Source organism: Scyliorhinus torazame, chromosome 4 (genome assembly GCF_047496885.1).
Source record: "Scyliorhinus torazame isolate Kashiwa2021f chromosome 4, sScyTor2.1, whole genome shotgun sequence".
NCBI classification, from domain to species: Eukaryota; Metazoa; Chordata; class Chondrichthyes; order Carcharhiniformes; family Scyliorhinidae; genus Scyliorhinus; species Scyliorhinus torazame.
Genome location: NC_092710.1, coordinates 99,363,113 through 99,381,840, shown reverse-complemented (window position 1 = coordinate 99,381,840; position 18,728 = coordinate 99,363,113). Strand labels below are relative to the sequence as shown.

At 49.4% G+C, this 18,728-nt stretch overlaps 1 protein-coding gene across 1 annotated transcript in view; it reads right to left on the bottom strand.

Annotated features, from left to right (window-relative positions):
- Positions 1-18,728, bottom strand: part of LOC140410352 (uncharacterized) — a 485,957-nt gene that overhangs the window by 39,247 nt on the left and 427,982 nt on the right. The window contains exons 46-50 of the mRNA XM_072498368.1: positions 18,636-18,689; positions 15,592-15,645; positions 15,411-15,482; positions 1,124-1,159; positions 903-947 (exon numbers count right to left, since the gene is read on the bottom strand). Coding sequence (XP_072354469.1) covers positions 903-947; positions 1,124-1,159; positions 15,411-15,482; positions 15,592-15,645; positions 18,636-18,689 — 261 coding nt within the window. The remainder of the gene's footprint in view (positions 1-902; positions 948-1,123; positions 1,160-15,410; positions 15,483-15,591; positions 15,646-18,635; positions 18,690-18,728) is intronic.

Sequence of the window (18,728 nt, the reverse complement as noted above, 5' to 3'; positions counted from 1 at the left end):
TGGTAACAAATTCCACATTCTCTTTGCTGTCTGGATAAAAAGGTTTCTGTGAATTCTCGATTGGATTCAATGGTGATTATCTTGTATTTAGCACTGTATTCACATTCATGACCAAATAAGGTAACCTAACAAAGATTGAGGAGCGGGTTTGGAATATTCCCAGTCTGTAATATTCAATATCACTCTGGGAATGTATAAACCACTGAGGGACAATATCACATTGGAAGTGTATAAACCACTGAGGGACAATATCACACTGGGAGTGTCTCAACCACTGAGGGACAATATCACAATGGGAGTGTATAATCCACTGAGGGACAATATCACACTGGGAGTGTATAATCCACTGAGGGACAATATCACACTGGGAGTGTCTCAACCACTGAGGGACAATATCACATTGGGAGCGTATAATCCACTGAGGGACAATATCACACCTGGAGTGTATAATCCACTGAGGGACAATATCACACCTGGAGTGTATAATCCACTGAGGGACAATATCACACTGGGAGTGTCTCAACCACTGAGGGACAATATCACACTGGGAATGAATAAATCACTGAGGGACAATATCACACTGGGAGTGATTAAATCAGTGAGGGACAATATCACACGGAGTGTATAAACCACTGAGGGACAATATCACACGGGAAGTGTATAAACCACTTACGCACAGTATCACACAGAGTGTATAAACCACCGAGGGATAATATCACACTGAGAGTGTTCAAATCACTGAGGGACAATATCACACGGAGTGTATAAACCACTGAGGGACAATGTCACACTGGGAGTGTATAAACGTCTGACAGGTCATCAGAAGGTAACCATCATTATACATGTCTGAGCTGAGTTTACCTTTATTTAAAGAAATACTAATATTTTAAGAAATTATTTACCCGTTCACCCTTGGGTCCACGGTCTCCTCTACTGCCTTGTGAACCCTACAATTAAATAAGGCAAACAAAGTATTTTTCCAGTGTCTAATGTGATACAAATAAACTGAATTGTAAATTGAGAAAATAATATAATTTCGGCTAGTTACATTACATCACAGAAACGAGGCAGCAGGAGGAGCAACAACAATAAAAACCCAGAGAAATTTCTCCAGGTTTCTCACCTGTGAGCCTGGAAATCCACGTCCTCCAGTTTTTCCCTGTTGGGAAATAAAATAAAAATGGAACATGAAAAATGAGAATCTGACTAAACAAAGAAATTAATTTTCTGTGCAACACTCTTTCCAACCCTATTAGCTTTAAACCACCGCAATGCCTGTGCCTCTCATTCCAATCAAATGGCAAATCTCTGATCTAAACAGTACTGCTGTGGGATGATGCAGGGTAGCCACTACATGCTTCCTCCTTAGGAGGGAGTATCGGAGAGTTAGTGCCTCCAGCACAGTCTAATAGTTCAGTAAAGTGTCCAATATCAGTTGTTCCTTTCAGTTGGGGCACAGAATCATACCGTAGGACCGAAGAGAAAACAGAGAACAAAAAAATAACTGAACAAAATTCATCATGTTCTTAGTTATATATAGCCTTAAAACAAATCAACACCAATGCCCATTGAAAGTCCAAAAAGTACAGCATTATCTATGTCATGAAAAATTACCACAAAGTTAATCATGAATTGCCTGAATTTTTAAAAAATATAGAGTACCCAATTATTATTGTTTTTCAATTAAGAGCAATTTAGCGTGGCCAATCCACCTACCCTGAACATCTTTGGGTTGTGGGGTGAAACCCACGCAGACACGGGGAGAATGTGCAAACTCCACACGGACAGTGACCCAGGGCCAGGATTCGAATCTGGGACCTCGGCACCGTGAGGCAGCAGTGCTAACCACGGCGCCACGTGCCACCCTGTGAATTGCCTCAACAAATCTCTGCTGGCTTTCCTTAATTATTCCATATTTGTCCAAGTATCATCATTTCTCAAATCAGTCCCATCACCAAGATTAAACTGACTGAAATATAGCTTTTATTAGCAAGGGTGTAACAATTCTCCATCCTCTTGCATCATCCCTGTGTCTAAGGAAGAATAGAAGGCTAGAGCCAGCTACTCGTCAATTCCCATTCTCACGTCTTTCAGCGTCTTCCGATGCATCTGATCTGGGCTGGAATTCTACAATCATTGGGATTTTCTGTTCCCGCCGGCAGAGCACCCCCACCTGTGGGTTTCCTGGCAGTGTGGGATGGCTACAGTGGGAAATCCCATTGACATGCAGAGGATGTTTAGAATCCCACTGCCAGTGAATGGCGTGCTGCCGAGAAACCCGCGGCTGTGGGAACCGAGGAATTCCGCCCCTGATCTTTGTGACTTTAAGCACAACCATCTTTCTCATACCCTTGGCCGGAATTTTCCGGCCGTACTCGTTGGTGGGGTCTTTGGATCCCACGGATGGTGAACGCTTGCTGCAGGTTTCCCAGTGGCGGGGGATGTGCATAGAACAAGAAACCATAGAATGGGAAACCCCGTTGATAGCCCCATTGATCAAAAGATCAGGCGGCTCAGTAACGCAGTGGTTAGCACTTTTGCTTCACAGCCCCAGGGTCCCAGGTTCGATTCCCGGCTTGGGTCACTGTCTGTGTGGAGTCTGCATGTCCTCCCTGTGTCTGCGTGGGTTTCCTCCGGATGCTCCGGTTTCCTCCCACAAGTCCCGAAAGATGTATGGTTAGGTAATTTGGACAATCTGAATTCTCCCTCCGTGTACTGTAACAGGCGCCGGAGTGCGGCGACGAGGGACTTTTCACAGCAACTTCATTGCAGTGTTAATGTAAGCCCACTCGTGACAATAAAGGTTATTATTATTACTTTAAATCTGTGCCCTCTCTTTCTTGATCTTTTCACGAGTGGGAACAGTTTCTCCTTATCAACGCTGTTCAGACCCCTCATGATTTATCAGCTCTCCTCTCAGGCTTCACTTCGCCAATGAAAACAGTCCCAAATTCTCCAATCTAGCTTCTGAATTGAAGTTTCTCACCTGAGGAACAATTTTTCTGCATCTTTTCTGCACTCTCTCCACTGCCTTTATGGTCTTCCCTGAGGTGCAGTGCTGTAGCTGAGGCTAGACTAGTGTCTTATACAATTTCAAGTAGTTGTAGTTGCCATCTCCAAAACCAGGACAGTTAAAAGCATTCCCCCTTTATTCTTAATAATACTTAATAAGAAATATGGATAATGATAAACATTCCAGTGAAAGGAAAGTATGGATGAGGTGAATGAGGTGACAGCTTTAATTTGGAGATATTTGTGTCTTTGCCTTTGAACGTTTTAAGAGAAGTGAATTTGATAATCTGGCCACCATATTGGAATTGTTCAGGGGGAAATAAGCAAAGATCTTAGAGATGGAGACTCCTTTTGAATTTTGGAGAAGGTTCTGGAAGAATTATTGAATGGTGCTTTCTTTCAAACACAGGAATCCAGGATGATGAACTTAATTGGCAAAATACCCAGCACAATTTCTATAGGCCCAATAAACCTTTCACAAATGCAAAACAGCAATTGTGGGAGAGGGCAGAGAGGTGCCAACAAGCATAACAAAAGAACACTGGTTAAAAAAAACACGCGGGATTACATCCAATATGATAGGCAAATGTGTGGAGAAGAGTTACGAATGTGAGAATCCAATCGAGGATTAAAGAAGGAAATGGATTTATCATAGAATTTACAGTGCAGAAGGAGGCCATTCGGCCCATCGAGTCTGCACCGGCCCACGGAAAGAGCGCCCTCTCCAAGGTCAACACCCCCACCCAATCCCCACAACCCAATAACCCCACCCAACACCAAGGGCAATTTTGGACACTAAGGGCAATTTATCATGGCCAATCCACCTAACCTGCACACCTTTGGACTGTGGGAGGAAACCGGAGCACACGGAGGAAACCCACGCACACACGGGGAGGATGTGCAGACTCCGCACAGCCAGTGACCCAAGCCGGAATCGACCCTGGGACCCTGGAGCTGTGAAGCAATTGTGCTATCCACAATTCTACCGTGCTGCCCCTGGATCACTGATGTGAGATTGCAGAAGTGATCTGTAACTTGTGAGTGAACTAACACACAGGAATACCTAGTGCAGCTGCACTGAAGAATGGGACTTGCTCAGCTACTTGACAAACAGTGTTACATGAAATGGGTAATATGGTCTGAAGAGTGAGAAAACATTAAAAAAATTATCAAGGCACTGACACCTACCACCAGATAATCTGACTTTAACACCAAATTAAAATAAAAGGAATTTTGTATTGGGAGAAATGAAGGCCAGGGGGAAACAAAATGTAATACAAATTAACTACACGATGGATACAGGTGAAGGGAAAGTTTGAGAATCTTTGAAGTCTATACAATTATACTGCAATTATATGTTGTCACTGCTTTTATATGTATTTATACTGCTTCAATTATATCTAAAAATTAGTTTTCAGAAGTGGATCGTAATGGGAAAGGAAGTTGGCTAACTTGGGCTAGGTCAAAGGTCAAAAGGGGGGACTGTAAGTGGTGAATTAACAGATTTAATAAAGGGGGATTAGATCTAACACCCCTGCATTAGAGTAAAATCATATTGCTAGTCAAATTCTCTACTTCAAGGTCCTAATATCGGCAGAACAGTGTTGTTTACTTTTTTGAAGAACAGACAGTTTTGAGCTATGATATTACAGACAAGCTTTTGGGTGAAAAGTTTAGCAGTACAAGATTGGAATTTCAAAACAATATTCTGTCAACCAACCAACTGTATAAGCCATCTGTATTTGTGACCTGGTGGAGAGGGCTGTATTAGAATGCTACCTCTGTGATTACAGTATTGGAGTAGTGAGTCATTATATTTTTTAAAAAATATATTTATTAAAGTTTTTTAACAACACAATATTTTTTCCCCTTACAAACAATAACCCCCCCGTAACAAAATAACACGAAATCGCACTGAGCAAGATATATACGTGGCAAAATGGTACATTTACATAGCTTTATACACTGGCTCACTCCCGCACATGCCAGTTTCCCCCACCCTTCATGTTATCTCTTGCTCATCCATCCCCCCCAAGCAATCCTCCCCCCCTGCATCCCCCCCCCCCCCGCCCCCAGGGTTGCTGCTGCTGCTGACAGACCTTCCTCTAACGCTCCGCGAGATAGTCAAGGAACGGTTGCCACCACCTGTAAAACCCCTGCGCAGACCCTCTGAAGGCAAACTTAATCCTCTCCAACTTTATGAACCCAGCCATATCATTTATCCAGGCCTCCACGCTAGGGGGCTTCACCTCCTTCCACATTAGCAAGATCCTTCGCCGGGCTACTAGGGACGCAAAGGCCAGGATGCCGGCCTCTTTCGCCTCCTGCACTCCCGGCTCGTCCACTACTCCAAATATTGCTAGCCCCCAGCTTGGCTTGACCCGGACTTTCACCACCTGAGATATTGTTCCCGCCACTCCTCTCCAGAACCCCTCCAGTGCCGGGCATGACCAAAACATATGGACATGGTTCGCCGGACTCCCTGAACACCTTCCACATCTGTCCTCTACCCCAAAGAACCTACTCAACCTCGCCCCCGTCAAGTGCGCTCTGTGGACCACCTTAAATTGTATCAGGCTGAGCCTGGCACACGAGGAGGAGGAATTAACCCTACCCAGGGCATCAGCCCACAGACCTTCCTCGATCTCCTCCCCCAGCTCCTCCTCCCATTTACCCTTCAACTCTTCTACTAGCGCTTCCCCCTCTTCTTTCATCTCCTGGTGTATTGCCGACACCTTGCCCTCCCCGACCCATACACCCGAGATCACCCTGTCTTGAATTTCTTGTGCCGGGAGCAACGGGAATTCCCTGACCTGCCGCCTCACAAAAGCCCTCACCTGCATATATCTAAAAGCTTTTCCCGGGGGTAGCTCAAACGTCTCCTCCAGTGCCCCTAGGCTCGCAAATGTCCTGTCAATGAACAGGTCCCCCATTCTTCTAATCCCTGCCCGATGCCAGCCCTGGAACCCCCCGTCCATCTTCCCCGGGACAAACCGGTGGTTACCTCTGATCGGGGACCACACCGAGGCTCCCACTGCACCCCTGTGCCATCGCCACTGGCCCCAGATCCTTAACGTTGCCGCCATCACCGGGCTCGTGGTATACTTTGACGGTGAGAACGGCAGCGGTGCCGTCACCAACGCCCCCAGGCTTGTTTCTTTACAAGACGCCATCTCCATCCTCTTCCATACCGCCCCCTCTCCCTCCATAACCCACTTGCGGATCATCGCCACATTTGCTGCCCAGTAGTTCCCTAGTAGCTCCCTAGGTTTGGCAGCGCCAACCCTCCTCGGTCCCTACTGCGTTCCAGGAACCCTCTCCTTACCCTCAGGGTCTTATTCGCCCACACAAACCCCATAATACTCCTACCTACTCTCTTAAAAAAGCCCTTCGTGATCACGATGGGAAGGCACTGAAACACAAACAGAAACCTCGGAAGGACCACCATTTTGACCGACTACACTCTACCCGCCAGCGAGAGCGGTAACATGTCCCATCTTTTGAAGTCCTCCTCCATTTGGTCCACCAACCTCGTCAGATTCAATTTATGCAGGGCCCCCCAACTCCTGGCTATCTGGATCCCCAGATACCGAAAACTCCCCTCCGCCCTCCTCTGCGGTAGGTCCCCATCCCTCTTTCTTGGTCCCCTGCCTGTAATACAAAGAGCTCGCTCTTCCCTACATTGAGCTTATAGCCCGAAAACTCCCCAAACTCCCTTAGAGTCTGCATGACCTCCACCATCCCCTCCATTGGGTCCGCCACGTACAGCAACAGAACATCCACATATAGCGACACCCGATGCTCTTCTCTCCCTCGGACCATCCCCCTCCATTTATTAGACTCCCTCAGTGACATGGCCAATGGTTCGATCGCCAATGCAAACAGGGGGGACAGGTGACACCCCTGCCTCGTCCCTCGGTACAGCCGAAAGTACTCCGACCTCCGCCGGTTCGTCACTACACTCGCCACCGGGGCTCTGTAAAGGAGCTTAACCCAGCTGATAAACCCTCCCCCGAACCCAAACCTACATAGCACCTCCCAGAGGCACTCCCACTCTACTCGGTCAAAGGCCTTTTCCGCGTCCATAACTGCCACTATCTCCGCCTCTCCCTCCTCCGATGGCATCATTATCATGTTTAAGAGCCGCCGCACATTAGTGTTTAATTGCCTGCCCTTTACGAATCCCGTCTGGTCCTCATGGATCACCCTCGGGACACAGTCCTCAATCCTCGAGGCCAGCACTTTTGCCAGTAACTTAGCGTCCAAATTGAGGAGTGAAATCGGCCTGTACGATCCACATTGCACTGGGTCCTTGTCCCGCTTTAGAATCAAGGAAATTGTCGCTTCCGACATTGTCGGGGGCAGGGTCCCCTCCTCTCTTGCCTCATTAAAGGTCCTCACTAGTAGCGGGGCCAACAGGTCTACGTACTTTCTGTAGAACTCCACCGGGTACCCGTCCGGCCCCTGGGCCTTCCCCGCCTGCATACTCCCCAAACCCTTGCTCAGCTCCTCCAACCCAATTGGTGCCCCCAAACCAGCCACCTCTTGCTTCTCCACCTTCGGGAATCTCAGTTGGTCTAGGAATCGTCTCATCCCCTCTTCCCCCACTGGGGGCTGGGATCTGTACAGCTCTTCATAGAAGGGCTTGAATACCTCGTTTATTTTCGTCACACTCCGAACCGTGGCTCCCCTTCCATCTTTGATTTCCCCCTATTTCCCTCGCTGCTGTCCTCTTACGGAGCTGGTGTGCCAGCATCCAACTAGCCTTTTCCCCATACTCGTAGGTCGCCCCCTGCGCCTTCCTCCACTGTGCCTCCGCCTTCCCCGTGGGCAACAGGTCAAACTCCGTCTGGAGCCGTCATCTTTCCCCAAGTAATCTTTCCTCCGGGGCCTCTGCGTATCTCCTGTCCACTCTCAAAATCCCCCCCCACTAACCTCTCCCTTTCCATGCCCTCTGTCCTCTCCCTATGAGCCCTGATGGAGATTAGCTCTCCCCTGATCACCGCCTTCAACGCCTCCCATACCACCCCCACTCGCACCTCCCCATTGTCGTTGGCCTCCAAGTACCTTTCGATACACCCCCTCACCTTCCCACACACCACATCATCTGCCAGCAGTCCCACATCCAGCCGCCACAGCGGGCGTTGGTCCCTCTACTCTCCCAGCCCCATTTCCACCCAGTGCGGGGCGTGGTCCAAAACGGCTATAGCCGAATACTCCGTCCCCTCCACCCTCAAGGATAAGCGCCTTGCCCAGAACACCAAAATCTATCCGGGAGTAGGCTTTGTGCACGTGGGAGAAGAAAGAAAATTCCCTGGCCTGCGGTCTTGCAAACCTCCATGGGTCCACTCCCCCCATCTGATCCATAAACCCCCTAAGCACCTTGGCCGCCGCCGGCCTCTTTCCAGTCCTTGATCTGGAGCGGTCCAGTGCTGGGTCCAGCACTGTATTGAAGTCCCCTCCCATTATCAGGCCTCCTACCTCCAGGTCCGGAATGCGCCCCAACATGCGCTTCATGAATCCAGCATCATCCCAATTCGGGGCGTATACGTTTACCAACACCACCCACGTCCCTTGCAACCTACCGTTCACCATCACATATCTCCCTCCATTATCCATTACGATAGTCTTGGCCTCAAATGACACATGCTTTCCCACCAAAATTGCCAGCCCTCTATTCTTCGCGTCCAGTCCCGAGTGAAATACCTGTCCTACCCATCCCCTTCTTAACCTGACCTGGTCCGCCACCTTCAGGTGTCTCTCTTGGAGCATAGCCACGTCTGCCTTCAGTCCCTTCAAGTGCGCGAACACTCGAGCCCTCTTCACCGGCCCATTCAGGCCCCTCACGTTCCACGTTATCAGCCGGATTGGAGGGGCTCTCCCCGCCGACTAGCCATCTCCTTTTCTGGGTCAGTCCCGTGTCCGCGTCTCCCTCACCCTCCAGTCCCCCAGCCGGGGGACCTCCGTCCCGACCACCTCTTCTGTGTCCCATTCCCTTTCGGCCAGTACAGCAGCAACCCTTTCCCCCCCCCCTTCCCCCCTCCCCCCTTCCCCCTCCCCCCCGCTAGACCCCTGTCTAGCTTTTTTGCTCCCCCCATATCACACCCGTAAGTCAGCTGACACCTGCTGACCCCGGCTTCCCCCGCCGTCCCTTTGACCCCCCCCCCCCCCCCCGTGTGGGAGTCTCCCAATCAATATACGTTCCTTTGTTCCCCTACCCGCCTTTCTTCCCGCGCACGGGATACACCCTGCGCTTTCCAAAGCCTGCCCCGCTCCCTCTGGCGCAGCTCCTGTCGCGGCCTTGTCTCTCTCCCCCAGCCCATATAACATTTCCTGCGCGTGATTGACCCCCTATATACAACAGCCATCACACATCAACCCTCACAAACCCTCAGTTAGAGTCCAACTTTTCAGTTTGTATAAAGGTCCACGCCTCTTCAGGCGTTTCGAAGTAGTAGTGTTGGTCCTTGTTTGTAACCTACAGTCGCGCTGGCTGCAGCATTCCAAATTTCACTCCTTTCCGGTGCAGCACCGCCTTGGCCCGGTTGAAACCCGCTCTCCGCTTAGCAACCTTCGTGCTCCAGTCCGGGTATATTCGGATCTCTGCATTGTCCAATCTGCTGCTCCGCTCCTTCTTGGCCCATTTCAGGACCCTCTCTCTGTCCGTGAACCGGTGAAATCTCACCACCATCGCCCTTGGCAGCTCATTTGCCTTGGGCTTCCTCGCCAGCACCCGGTGTGCCCCATCCAGCTCCAGCGACCTCGAAGGGGCCTCCGGGCCCTGATCATCGTGCTCGCGTATGCCGCGGCATCGGCCCCCTCCACTCCTTCTGGGAGACCCAGGATCCGCAGATTCTTTCTCCTCGACCTGTTCTCCAGGTCTTCGAGTCTTCCCGCCTACTTCTTGTGTCGCGCCTCGTGCCGCTCCACTCTCACCGCCTCGTGCTGCTCCACTCTCACCGCCAGGCCCAAGAGCTCGTCCTCATTCTCACGCACTCTTTTCTGTACCTCCTGGATCTTCACCTCGTGGGCCTTCTGGGTTATCCCTAGTCCTTCAATTACCGCCAGCATAGGCGCCAGCATCTCCTTGCGCAGCTCCTCGAAGCAGCGCTTGATGAATTCCTGCAGCTCCGGCCCGCATTCCGCTTTGTCCCCGGCCGCCGCCATTTTGCTTTTTTTCCCTCGCTTCTCCCGCTGCTCCAATGCCGCTTTTTTGGCCGTTGCACTTCTGGTCCGGTCCATAAATGTTGGAGGGGGACCTCTCTCTTTACTTCCCCACGGGTTGTCTTCAAAGAAATTCCGTTGGGGCTCCTCCAATGAGCCCGAAAGTCCGTAGTAGCGGGAGCTGCCGAATCGTGTGGCTTAGCTCCGCATAGCCGCAACCGGAAGTGTCCAGAGAGTCATTATAGAATGCTCTCCCCGTGATTGCTGTGGGAGTGGTATTGGAGCGAAGAGCTGTATTAGTGGTTCTGCTCCAGAGGTTTCTCTGGGGTACTTCCCTCAATGCTTGGATCATGAATAACTATTGTAACCTATTCCTGGGTCTCCTGTGGTTAGTTGGAAGATGCCCACCTCAACAGCCTCTAAGTGTAAATCTCCCCAGTCGGAACCTGGTCGAAAGACTTTGGAATTCCCTTTTGTTCCATCTGCCAGTCTCTTTGTTTTTTTACTTCTCCGCTGAACCTTCCATATTCAGCCTGGTTCCCTATTGCATTGTGTACCTGACATGCCATAAGTGCACTTTTTCTTCTTCATATTAATCTCCATCTCTTTTGTCATCTAGGGAGCTCTTTGTTTGCAATACCTTTCTCCTTCCTGGGAACACATCTTGACTGTGCCCAAAGTATATATTTTTTGAAAGTGGCCCATTTTCAACTACTACGTTTCCTGCCAATCTTTGATTTCAATTTATTTGGCCCAGATCCAATTTTACCCCATTGCTGTTGGATTACTCCTGGTCAATTATTCTTACTCTGGATTATTCCTTGCCCTTTTCCATTGTCAGTTTAAATCCTATAATACAATGATCACCATTCACTAAACATTCTCCAACTGATTACTGATCCACTTGGTCCACCCCATTCTCAAGAACCAGGCCAACAATGCCTCCTTTCTCTTTGGGCTAGAAACAACATACTCCAGGAACCCGTGCGCAGAGATCTTGGGAGGGTTGTGGGGCTGGGGCCAGATTACAGAAATAGGGAGGGGTGAGACCATAGGGGGATTTCAAAACCAAGCTGATTTTAAGATCAGCTCATTGACTGGGAGCCAGTGCACGTCAAGCAAAATCAGGCAGGTGAAGATTTAGACTGATACAACAAATACTGCTCTCTTGGTGGAAGCGGGCTGCAGGACATGCACTTGTAGTTAACATATCTTTGGACTAGCCTCTTGTGGAGATTGGCGGGGGTGGGTGAGGAGGGTAGATGAGGCATTCTGAGTCAGTGCTAATCTGAACAGTTAGCGCTTGGTGAATGGATATCAGTGCACAGAGAACAGGTGCATTCTTTGCTACCTCACTCTAAAAGTCACCAATTAACCCTCTGCCCCTTTGTCCTCCTTTGGGATACAGGAAAAGAGAGATTTCAATTGGATAAATTAACATTATGCACTGAAGGTCCAGGCAGACAATCCAGAAAACCAAACAATTGAAATGAATACAGGCAAAATGGAGGCAATATTCAGGTGTAAAATTCCCCAAATAAAGTAAAAATAAAGTAAAGTCGCCATAATCGCAGATGACCATGGGCTGCTTTCCCCTTTGAGTGGGAAGAGCTGACTGGTGGTGATTTAACCTGAGGATTACCACAGCTCAGGCAAAGGGAAAGGCTGAGAAGGTGAAACTTCACGGATGGTTGCAGCTGGTATGGGAATTTAACCCATGCTGATGGCCTTGCTCTCCATCACAAACCAGCTGCCCAGCCAACTGAACTACACCGGCCCCCAATTCCCCAAGTATAAGCAAATTCCTGCGGATGCTGGAACCTGAAACCAAAGGACAATCTCAGCAGTGGGCAAACTGGAGAAACAACATCTCGGCCGGGATTCTCCCCTACCCGGCGGGGCGGGGTGTCCCGGGGGGAGGGAGTGGCGTGAACCACTCCGATGTCGGGCTGCCCCAAAGGTGCGGATTTCTCCACAACTTTAGGGGCCAAGCCGTCACCTTGAGGGGCTAGGCCCACGCCGGAGTGGTTGGCGCCCCGCCGGCTGGCGAGAAAGGCCTTTGGCGCCACGCCAGTCGGGGCCGAAGGGACTCCGGCGGTCGGCGGAAGTCCGCGCATGCGCGGGAGCGTCAGCGGCTGCTGATGTCATCCCCGCGCATACGCGGGGGGTCACTTCCGCATCGGCCATCGCGGAGGCTATGGCCGAGGCGGAAGGAAAAGAGTGCCCCCACGGCACAGGCCAGCCCGCGGATCGGTGGGCCCCGATCGTGGGCCAGGCCACCTTGGGGGCACCCCCCGGGGCCAGATCGCCCCGCGCCCCCCCAGGATCCCGGAGCCCGCCTGCGCCTCTAGTCCCGCCGGCAAGGTAGGTAATTTGATTCACACCGGCGGGACTGGCATGACAGCAGCGGGACTTCAGCCCATCGCGGGCTGGAGAATCGCCGGGGGGGGGGGGCCTACTGACCGGCGCGTCGCGATTCCCGCCCCCGCCAAATTTTCGGTGCCGGAGAATTTGGCGGCTGGCGGGGGCGGGATTCACCTGGTGGGGGGTCGGAGAATCCCGCCCCTTATCTTCCGGTTAGGCACGCTACAGCCTTCCGGCCTGAACATCGAATTCAACAACTTCAGATGATTAGTTCTACCCCACCTCGACCCATTTGTTTTCATTTCATTTTAACTTTCTTTTACCATTTCTTTCTTAATATATATTTAATTCCTCCCCCCCAATCTTATCCACCTTTTCTTCACCTTGCTCCTCTTTGCTTCCCCCTTCCCCTCCCCCCACATCTACAGTTCACCCTCTGATGTTAGTTTCTCTGCTGTTTGACCTTTCACATCTTTTGTCCTCTCTGGGGACTGCCATTAGCTCTCTTTCCCCTTGGTTTCTGTGGCCATTGGCACCCGGTTTCCCTGGGTCTCTGTGTCTATTACTCATCTTTCATTCTCACTCCACAGTATAAATATTTCCCACTTTCTCTGTCTGTTAGCTTTGACAAAGAGTCATCGGACTCGAAACGTTAGCTCTTTTCTCTCCCTAGATGCTGCCAGACCTGTTGAGATTTTCCAGCATTTTTTCTTTCGGTCGACAATCTCAGCAGGTCTGGCAGCTTCTGTGGAGAGAGAAGGGAGCTAATGTTTCAAGTCTGGATGAGTCTTTGTCCCTAAATAGAACCCCCTTAAAACCCCCTTAATAAGAGATCTACTGGAGGTATCTCAGTCCTCAGCTCATCCTACCAATTTATATGGTGGTGCAATAATCTGGGATGGAAGTTGGGAGAATGAAGTGGAGAATGCCACACCTGGGGCGGAATTCTCTGCAATCGGCGCGATGTCCGCCGACCGGTGTCAAAAACGGTGCGAATCAGTCCGGCATCGCGCCACCCCAAAGGTGCGGAATCCTCCGCATCTTGGGGGGCCGAGCCCCAACCTTAAGGGGCTAGGCCTGCGCCGGACTGATTTCCACCCCGCCAGCTGGCGGGAAAGGCCTTTGGTGCCCCGCCAGCTGGCGCGGAAATGACATCTCCGGGCGGCGCATGCGCGGGAGCGTCAGCTCACGGCATCCCCGCGCATGTGCAGTGGAGGGGGTCTCTTCCGCCTCCGCCATGGTGGAGACCGTGGCGAAGGCGGAAGGAAAAGAGTGCCCCCACGGCACAGGCCCTCCCGCGGATTGGTGGGCACCGATCGCGGGCCAGGCCACCGTGGGTGCACCCCCCGGGGCCAGATCGCCCCGCGCCCCCCCAGGACCCCGGAGCCCGCCCGCGCCGCCTTGTCCCGCCGGTAAGGTAGGTGGTTTAATTTACGCCGGCGGGACAGGCATTTTAGCGGCGGGACTTCGGCCCATCTGGGCCGGAGAATCGCCGGGGGGGGGGCCCGCCAACCGGCGGGGCGCGATTCCCGACCCGCTGAATATCTGATGCCGGAGAATTCGGCAACTGGCTGGGGCGGGATTCACGCCAGCCCCCGGCGATTCTCCGACCCGGCGGGGGGTCGGAGAATCCCACCCCTAATATCAAACACATATGGAAGAAAAATCCAGAAAAACCTGGAAATAACTGATACTGGTCCAAACTGGTCTTATATACCTTAACCTGAAACACCAGTCAGACCTGTACCTGTCACTGGCAAGTTATACTGTTTTTTCCTTCAATTTGTGGCTTCCCTGATAAAGAGGACTGGCAAATGTATCAGAAAACAATAGAGGTACAGCTTTTTACTGATTATTATGGCCCCATTTTACTCAGATGTGGACCTAAATTTGCCACAAGCATGTGGTGATTAAAGGAAAATTTAACTCTTATGTTTATTGGACCTCAAAGAGGAGGGTGATGAGGGAAAATATTGAGGAAAGGTATCGCAATAACATAAAATACACGTAAAAAAAAGTCAGAAATCTTCTGTTCAGCTTCTGTGTTCATAGAATCGTAGACGGATCTTTATTAGTTCACCAGCAACAGGGGCAGTGGGGCGATACAGTGGCTCGGGTTCGATTCCTGCCTTGGGTGTCTTTGTGGCGTTGGCACTTTCTCCCTGTGCCTGTGTGCATTTCCTCCGGTTGCTCCGGTTTCCTCCCACAGTTCAAAGATGTGCGGGTTAGGTGGATCGGCCAGGCTAAATCGCCCGTTAGTGTCCAGTGGTGTGCAGGTTAGATGGATTGGCCAAGATCAAGAGAGGGTTGGTGAGTGGGCCTGGTTAGAGTGCTCTTTCGATGGGCCAAATGGCCTCCTTCTACACTCTACGGATTATATGGGTCTATTACTACTGAGCTTCTGATTTATGTTTTGGGCAATCTGTGTAAATATTCAATGCCCAGAGAACAGGAACAAGGATGGAGAGGCTAAAAACAGAACATCAAACAGAGCAAGAAATGTTGGTTAAATGGAGTTATTGGAACAAAGAACACTTTATTTCACAGACATGAGAAACATCTGAAGCAGAAGATGAGAGGGGTGTTCTGGAGTAGGACAGTGAATTGGTTGTGGATTAGCAAGGGGTCAACAAAAAACATCTTGGGCTAAATAAGATGCTGCAAACTTTATAGCTCTTGCACATCATGCCTTGCACTTATATAAGTAGTAACCTCAGATATCCTTCACCATTGGAATATAAAGCGTTGCTGTACCAGTCACTAAGTAGGTTCTATATCTCACAGTTGTCCATTGCCTTATAATATGACAACTGGCATTACAGCAAGTGAATACCTAATTAAGACAAGATCTATCCCAATTTGATACATACAGGGGCACCAGGGGGTCCTTCAGGTCCAGGAAAGCCAGTTTCTCCCAATGGTCCTCTCTCACCCTTTAATCCCTACAAACACACAAGTAACATGAAAATCAGACTCACAAGATATTCCTCCAACTTTATTTTCTAAATGATGAATAATGTGCATTGGAATAATAATGAGAATTTAACTCACAGGATCGCCTCTTAAGCCATTCGGGCCTGGTAGGCCGGGTGGACCAGGTTTCCCCTTTTTTGAAAAGATACAAAATAATAAATTGACCTCGTTAGACATTTAGACAAGCGATTCAATGTTCGGTTTTCATTTATTTACCCGTTCACGAGTTGCTGGCCTGCATTTATTGCCCATCCTTAATTGCCCTTGAAAGGGTGTTGGTGAGCTGCCTTCTTGAACCGCTACAGTCCATGCAATGTAGGTACACCCACAGTGCTGTTAGGGAGGGAGTTCCATGATTTTGACCTAGCGACAGTGAAGAAACAGTGACAGATTTCCAAGTCAAGATGGTGCATGACTTGCAGGTTGTGGTGTTCCCTTGAATCTGCTGCTTCCGGGTGGTGAAGGTCACGGTTTGGAAAGTGCAGTCGAAAGAGCCTTGGTGAGTTTATGCAGTGCATCTTGTAGGTGGTACACACTGCTGCCACTGTCCATCAGTGGTGGAGAGAGTGAATCTTTCATGTGGTCAATGGGGTGCCAATTAAGTGGGCTGGAAATCATGAATTTTGGCCTGGCTGGTGTCAAATTTCTTGAGTGTTGCCTGAGCTGCACTCCTGCAGGCAAATGGAGAACATTCAATCACACTCCCGACTTGTACCTTGTAGGTGGTAGACAGGATTTGGGGAGTCATGGGTGAGTTCCTCATAAGATCTCAAGGGCTAGGAGCAGGAGCCATTCAGCCCTTCGAGCCTAGTCCGCCCATTCAACGAAACTATGACTGATCTTCCAGTTCAACACCATTTTCCTGCATTATCCCAATACCCTTGACGTTTTTTAATACATAGAAATCTATCAAGCTCTGGTTTGAATATACTCAATGACTGAGCCTCCACAGCCCTTTGCTGCAGTGAATTCCAAAGATTCACTGCCCTCTGAAAGAAGATAGGACATAGAATACAGCGCAGTACAGGCCCTTCAGCCCTCGATGTTGCGCCGACCTGTGAAACCATTCTAAAGCCCATCTACACTATTCCCTTATTGTCCATATGTCTATCCAATGACCATTTGAATGTCCTTAGTGTTGGCGAGTCCACTACTGCTGCAGGCAGGGCATTCCACGCCCTTACTACTCTCTGAGTAAAGAACCTACCTCTGACATCTGTCTTATATCTATCTCCCCTCAATTTAAAGGTATGCCCCCTCATGCTAGACATCACCATCCGAGGAAAAAGGCTCTCACTGCCCACCCTATCCAATCCTCTGATCATCTTGTATGCCTCAATTAAGTCACCTCTTAACCTTCTTCTCTCTAACGAAAACAGCCTCAAGTCCCTCAGCCTTTCCTCATAAGATCTTCCCTCCATACCAGGCAACAGTCTGGTAAATCTCCTCTGCACCCTTTCCAATGCTTCCACATCCTTCCAATAATGCGGCGACCAGAATTGCACGCAATACTCCAAATGCGGCCGCACCAGAGTTTTGTACAGCTGCAACATGACCTCATGGCTCCGAAACTCAATCCCTCTACCAATAAAAGCTAACACACCTTATGCCTTCTTAACAACCCTCTCAACCTGGGTGGCAACTTTCAGGGATCTATGTACATGGACACCGAGATCTCTCTGCTCATCCACACTGCCAAGAATCTTACCATTAGCCCAGTACTCAGTCTTCCTGTTATTCCTTCCAAAATGAATTACCTCACAATTTTCTGCATTAAACTCCATTTGCCACCTCTTAGCCCAGCGCTGCAGCTTATCTATGTCCCTCTGTAACTTGTAACATCCTTCCGCACTGTCCACAGCTCCACCGACTTTAGTGTCATCTGCAAATGTACTCACCCATCCTTCTACACCCTCCTCCAGGTCATTTATAAAAATGACAAACAGCAGTGGCCCCAAAACAGATCCTTGTGGTACACCACTAGTAACAGGACTCCAGTCTGAAAATTTCCCATCAACCATCACCCTTTGTCTTCTTCCAGCTAGCCAATTTCTGATCCAAACTGCTAAATCACCCTGAATCCCATGCCTCCGTATTTTCTGCAGTAGCCTACCATGGGGAACCTTATCAAACGCTTTGCTGAAATCCATATACACCACATCAACTGCTTTACCCTCATCCACCTGTTTGGTCACCTTCTCAAAGAACTCAATAAGGTTTGTGAGGCACGACCTACCCTTCACAAAACCGTGTTGACTATCTCTAATCAAATTATTCCTTTCCAGATGATTATACATCCTATGTCTTATAAACCTTTCCAAGATTATGGACATGGACTGCTTCAGTATCTGATGAGTCACGAATGGTTGTGAACATTGTGCAGCGAACATCCCCACTTCTGACCTTATGATGGAAGGAAAGTCATTGATGAAGGAGCTGAAGTTGGTTGGGCTGAGGACACTACCCTGAGGAACTCCTGCAGCAATGTTACGCCTGGGACAATCACAGAGGCAGGACTTTCAAGGTCATAAATTGAAATATTTACTCTTCATTTACAATTGTTGCATTACTTTCAAATTATATCAAATGTGATGAAAGTGACTTCAATATAATGACAGCACAGAATGAAGCCATTCAGCCCATTGCCCCTGTGCCGGCTTATTGAAGGAGTACATACTAGGACCAGTCCATTGTCCTTTCTCCATAACCCATCCTCCCTTTCAAATAGTCACCTGTTTGAACAGATTTTATACCTGGCCACTGACTTCACATCGGGGGCCAATATTAAACCTCATCATAAGGACTCAGTCAATTGCATACAATGACTGCATTGTGGAGGCAGCGGATGGACGTTGAAAGGTTAACTTAAAAAGAACAAAATGTCCCAATTCTTCACAGAAGTACAAAAGAACAATTCATACTAAAGTGATAAAAAGTTGTGTTGTCTGAACATTCTTTGACTGTCATGTATTGAATAGTATCTGCACTTTTAAAGAGAAGGATGATTCAACTTAGTGAATTAGCTCATAGCACAGTGTAGACACGACACCAAAGTCATTCAGCCAACATTATACACATATATAAATCCATCATTATTATCCATCTTCCTTCAAAATATTCACCTGTGGACCAGTCAGCCCTTGGGGACCAGGTGGCCCTGGAATTCCTGAATCGCCCTAGAAATATATTGCAACATGGTTACAAAAATGAATAAA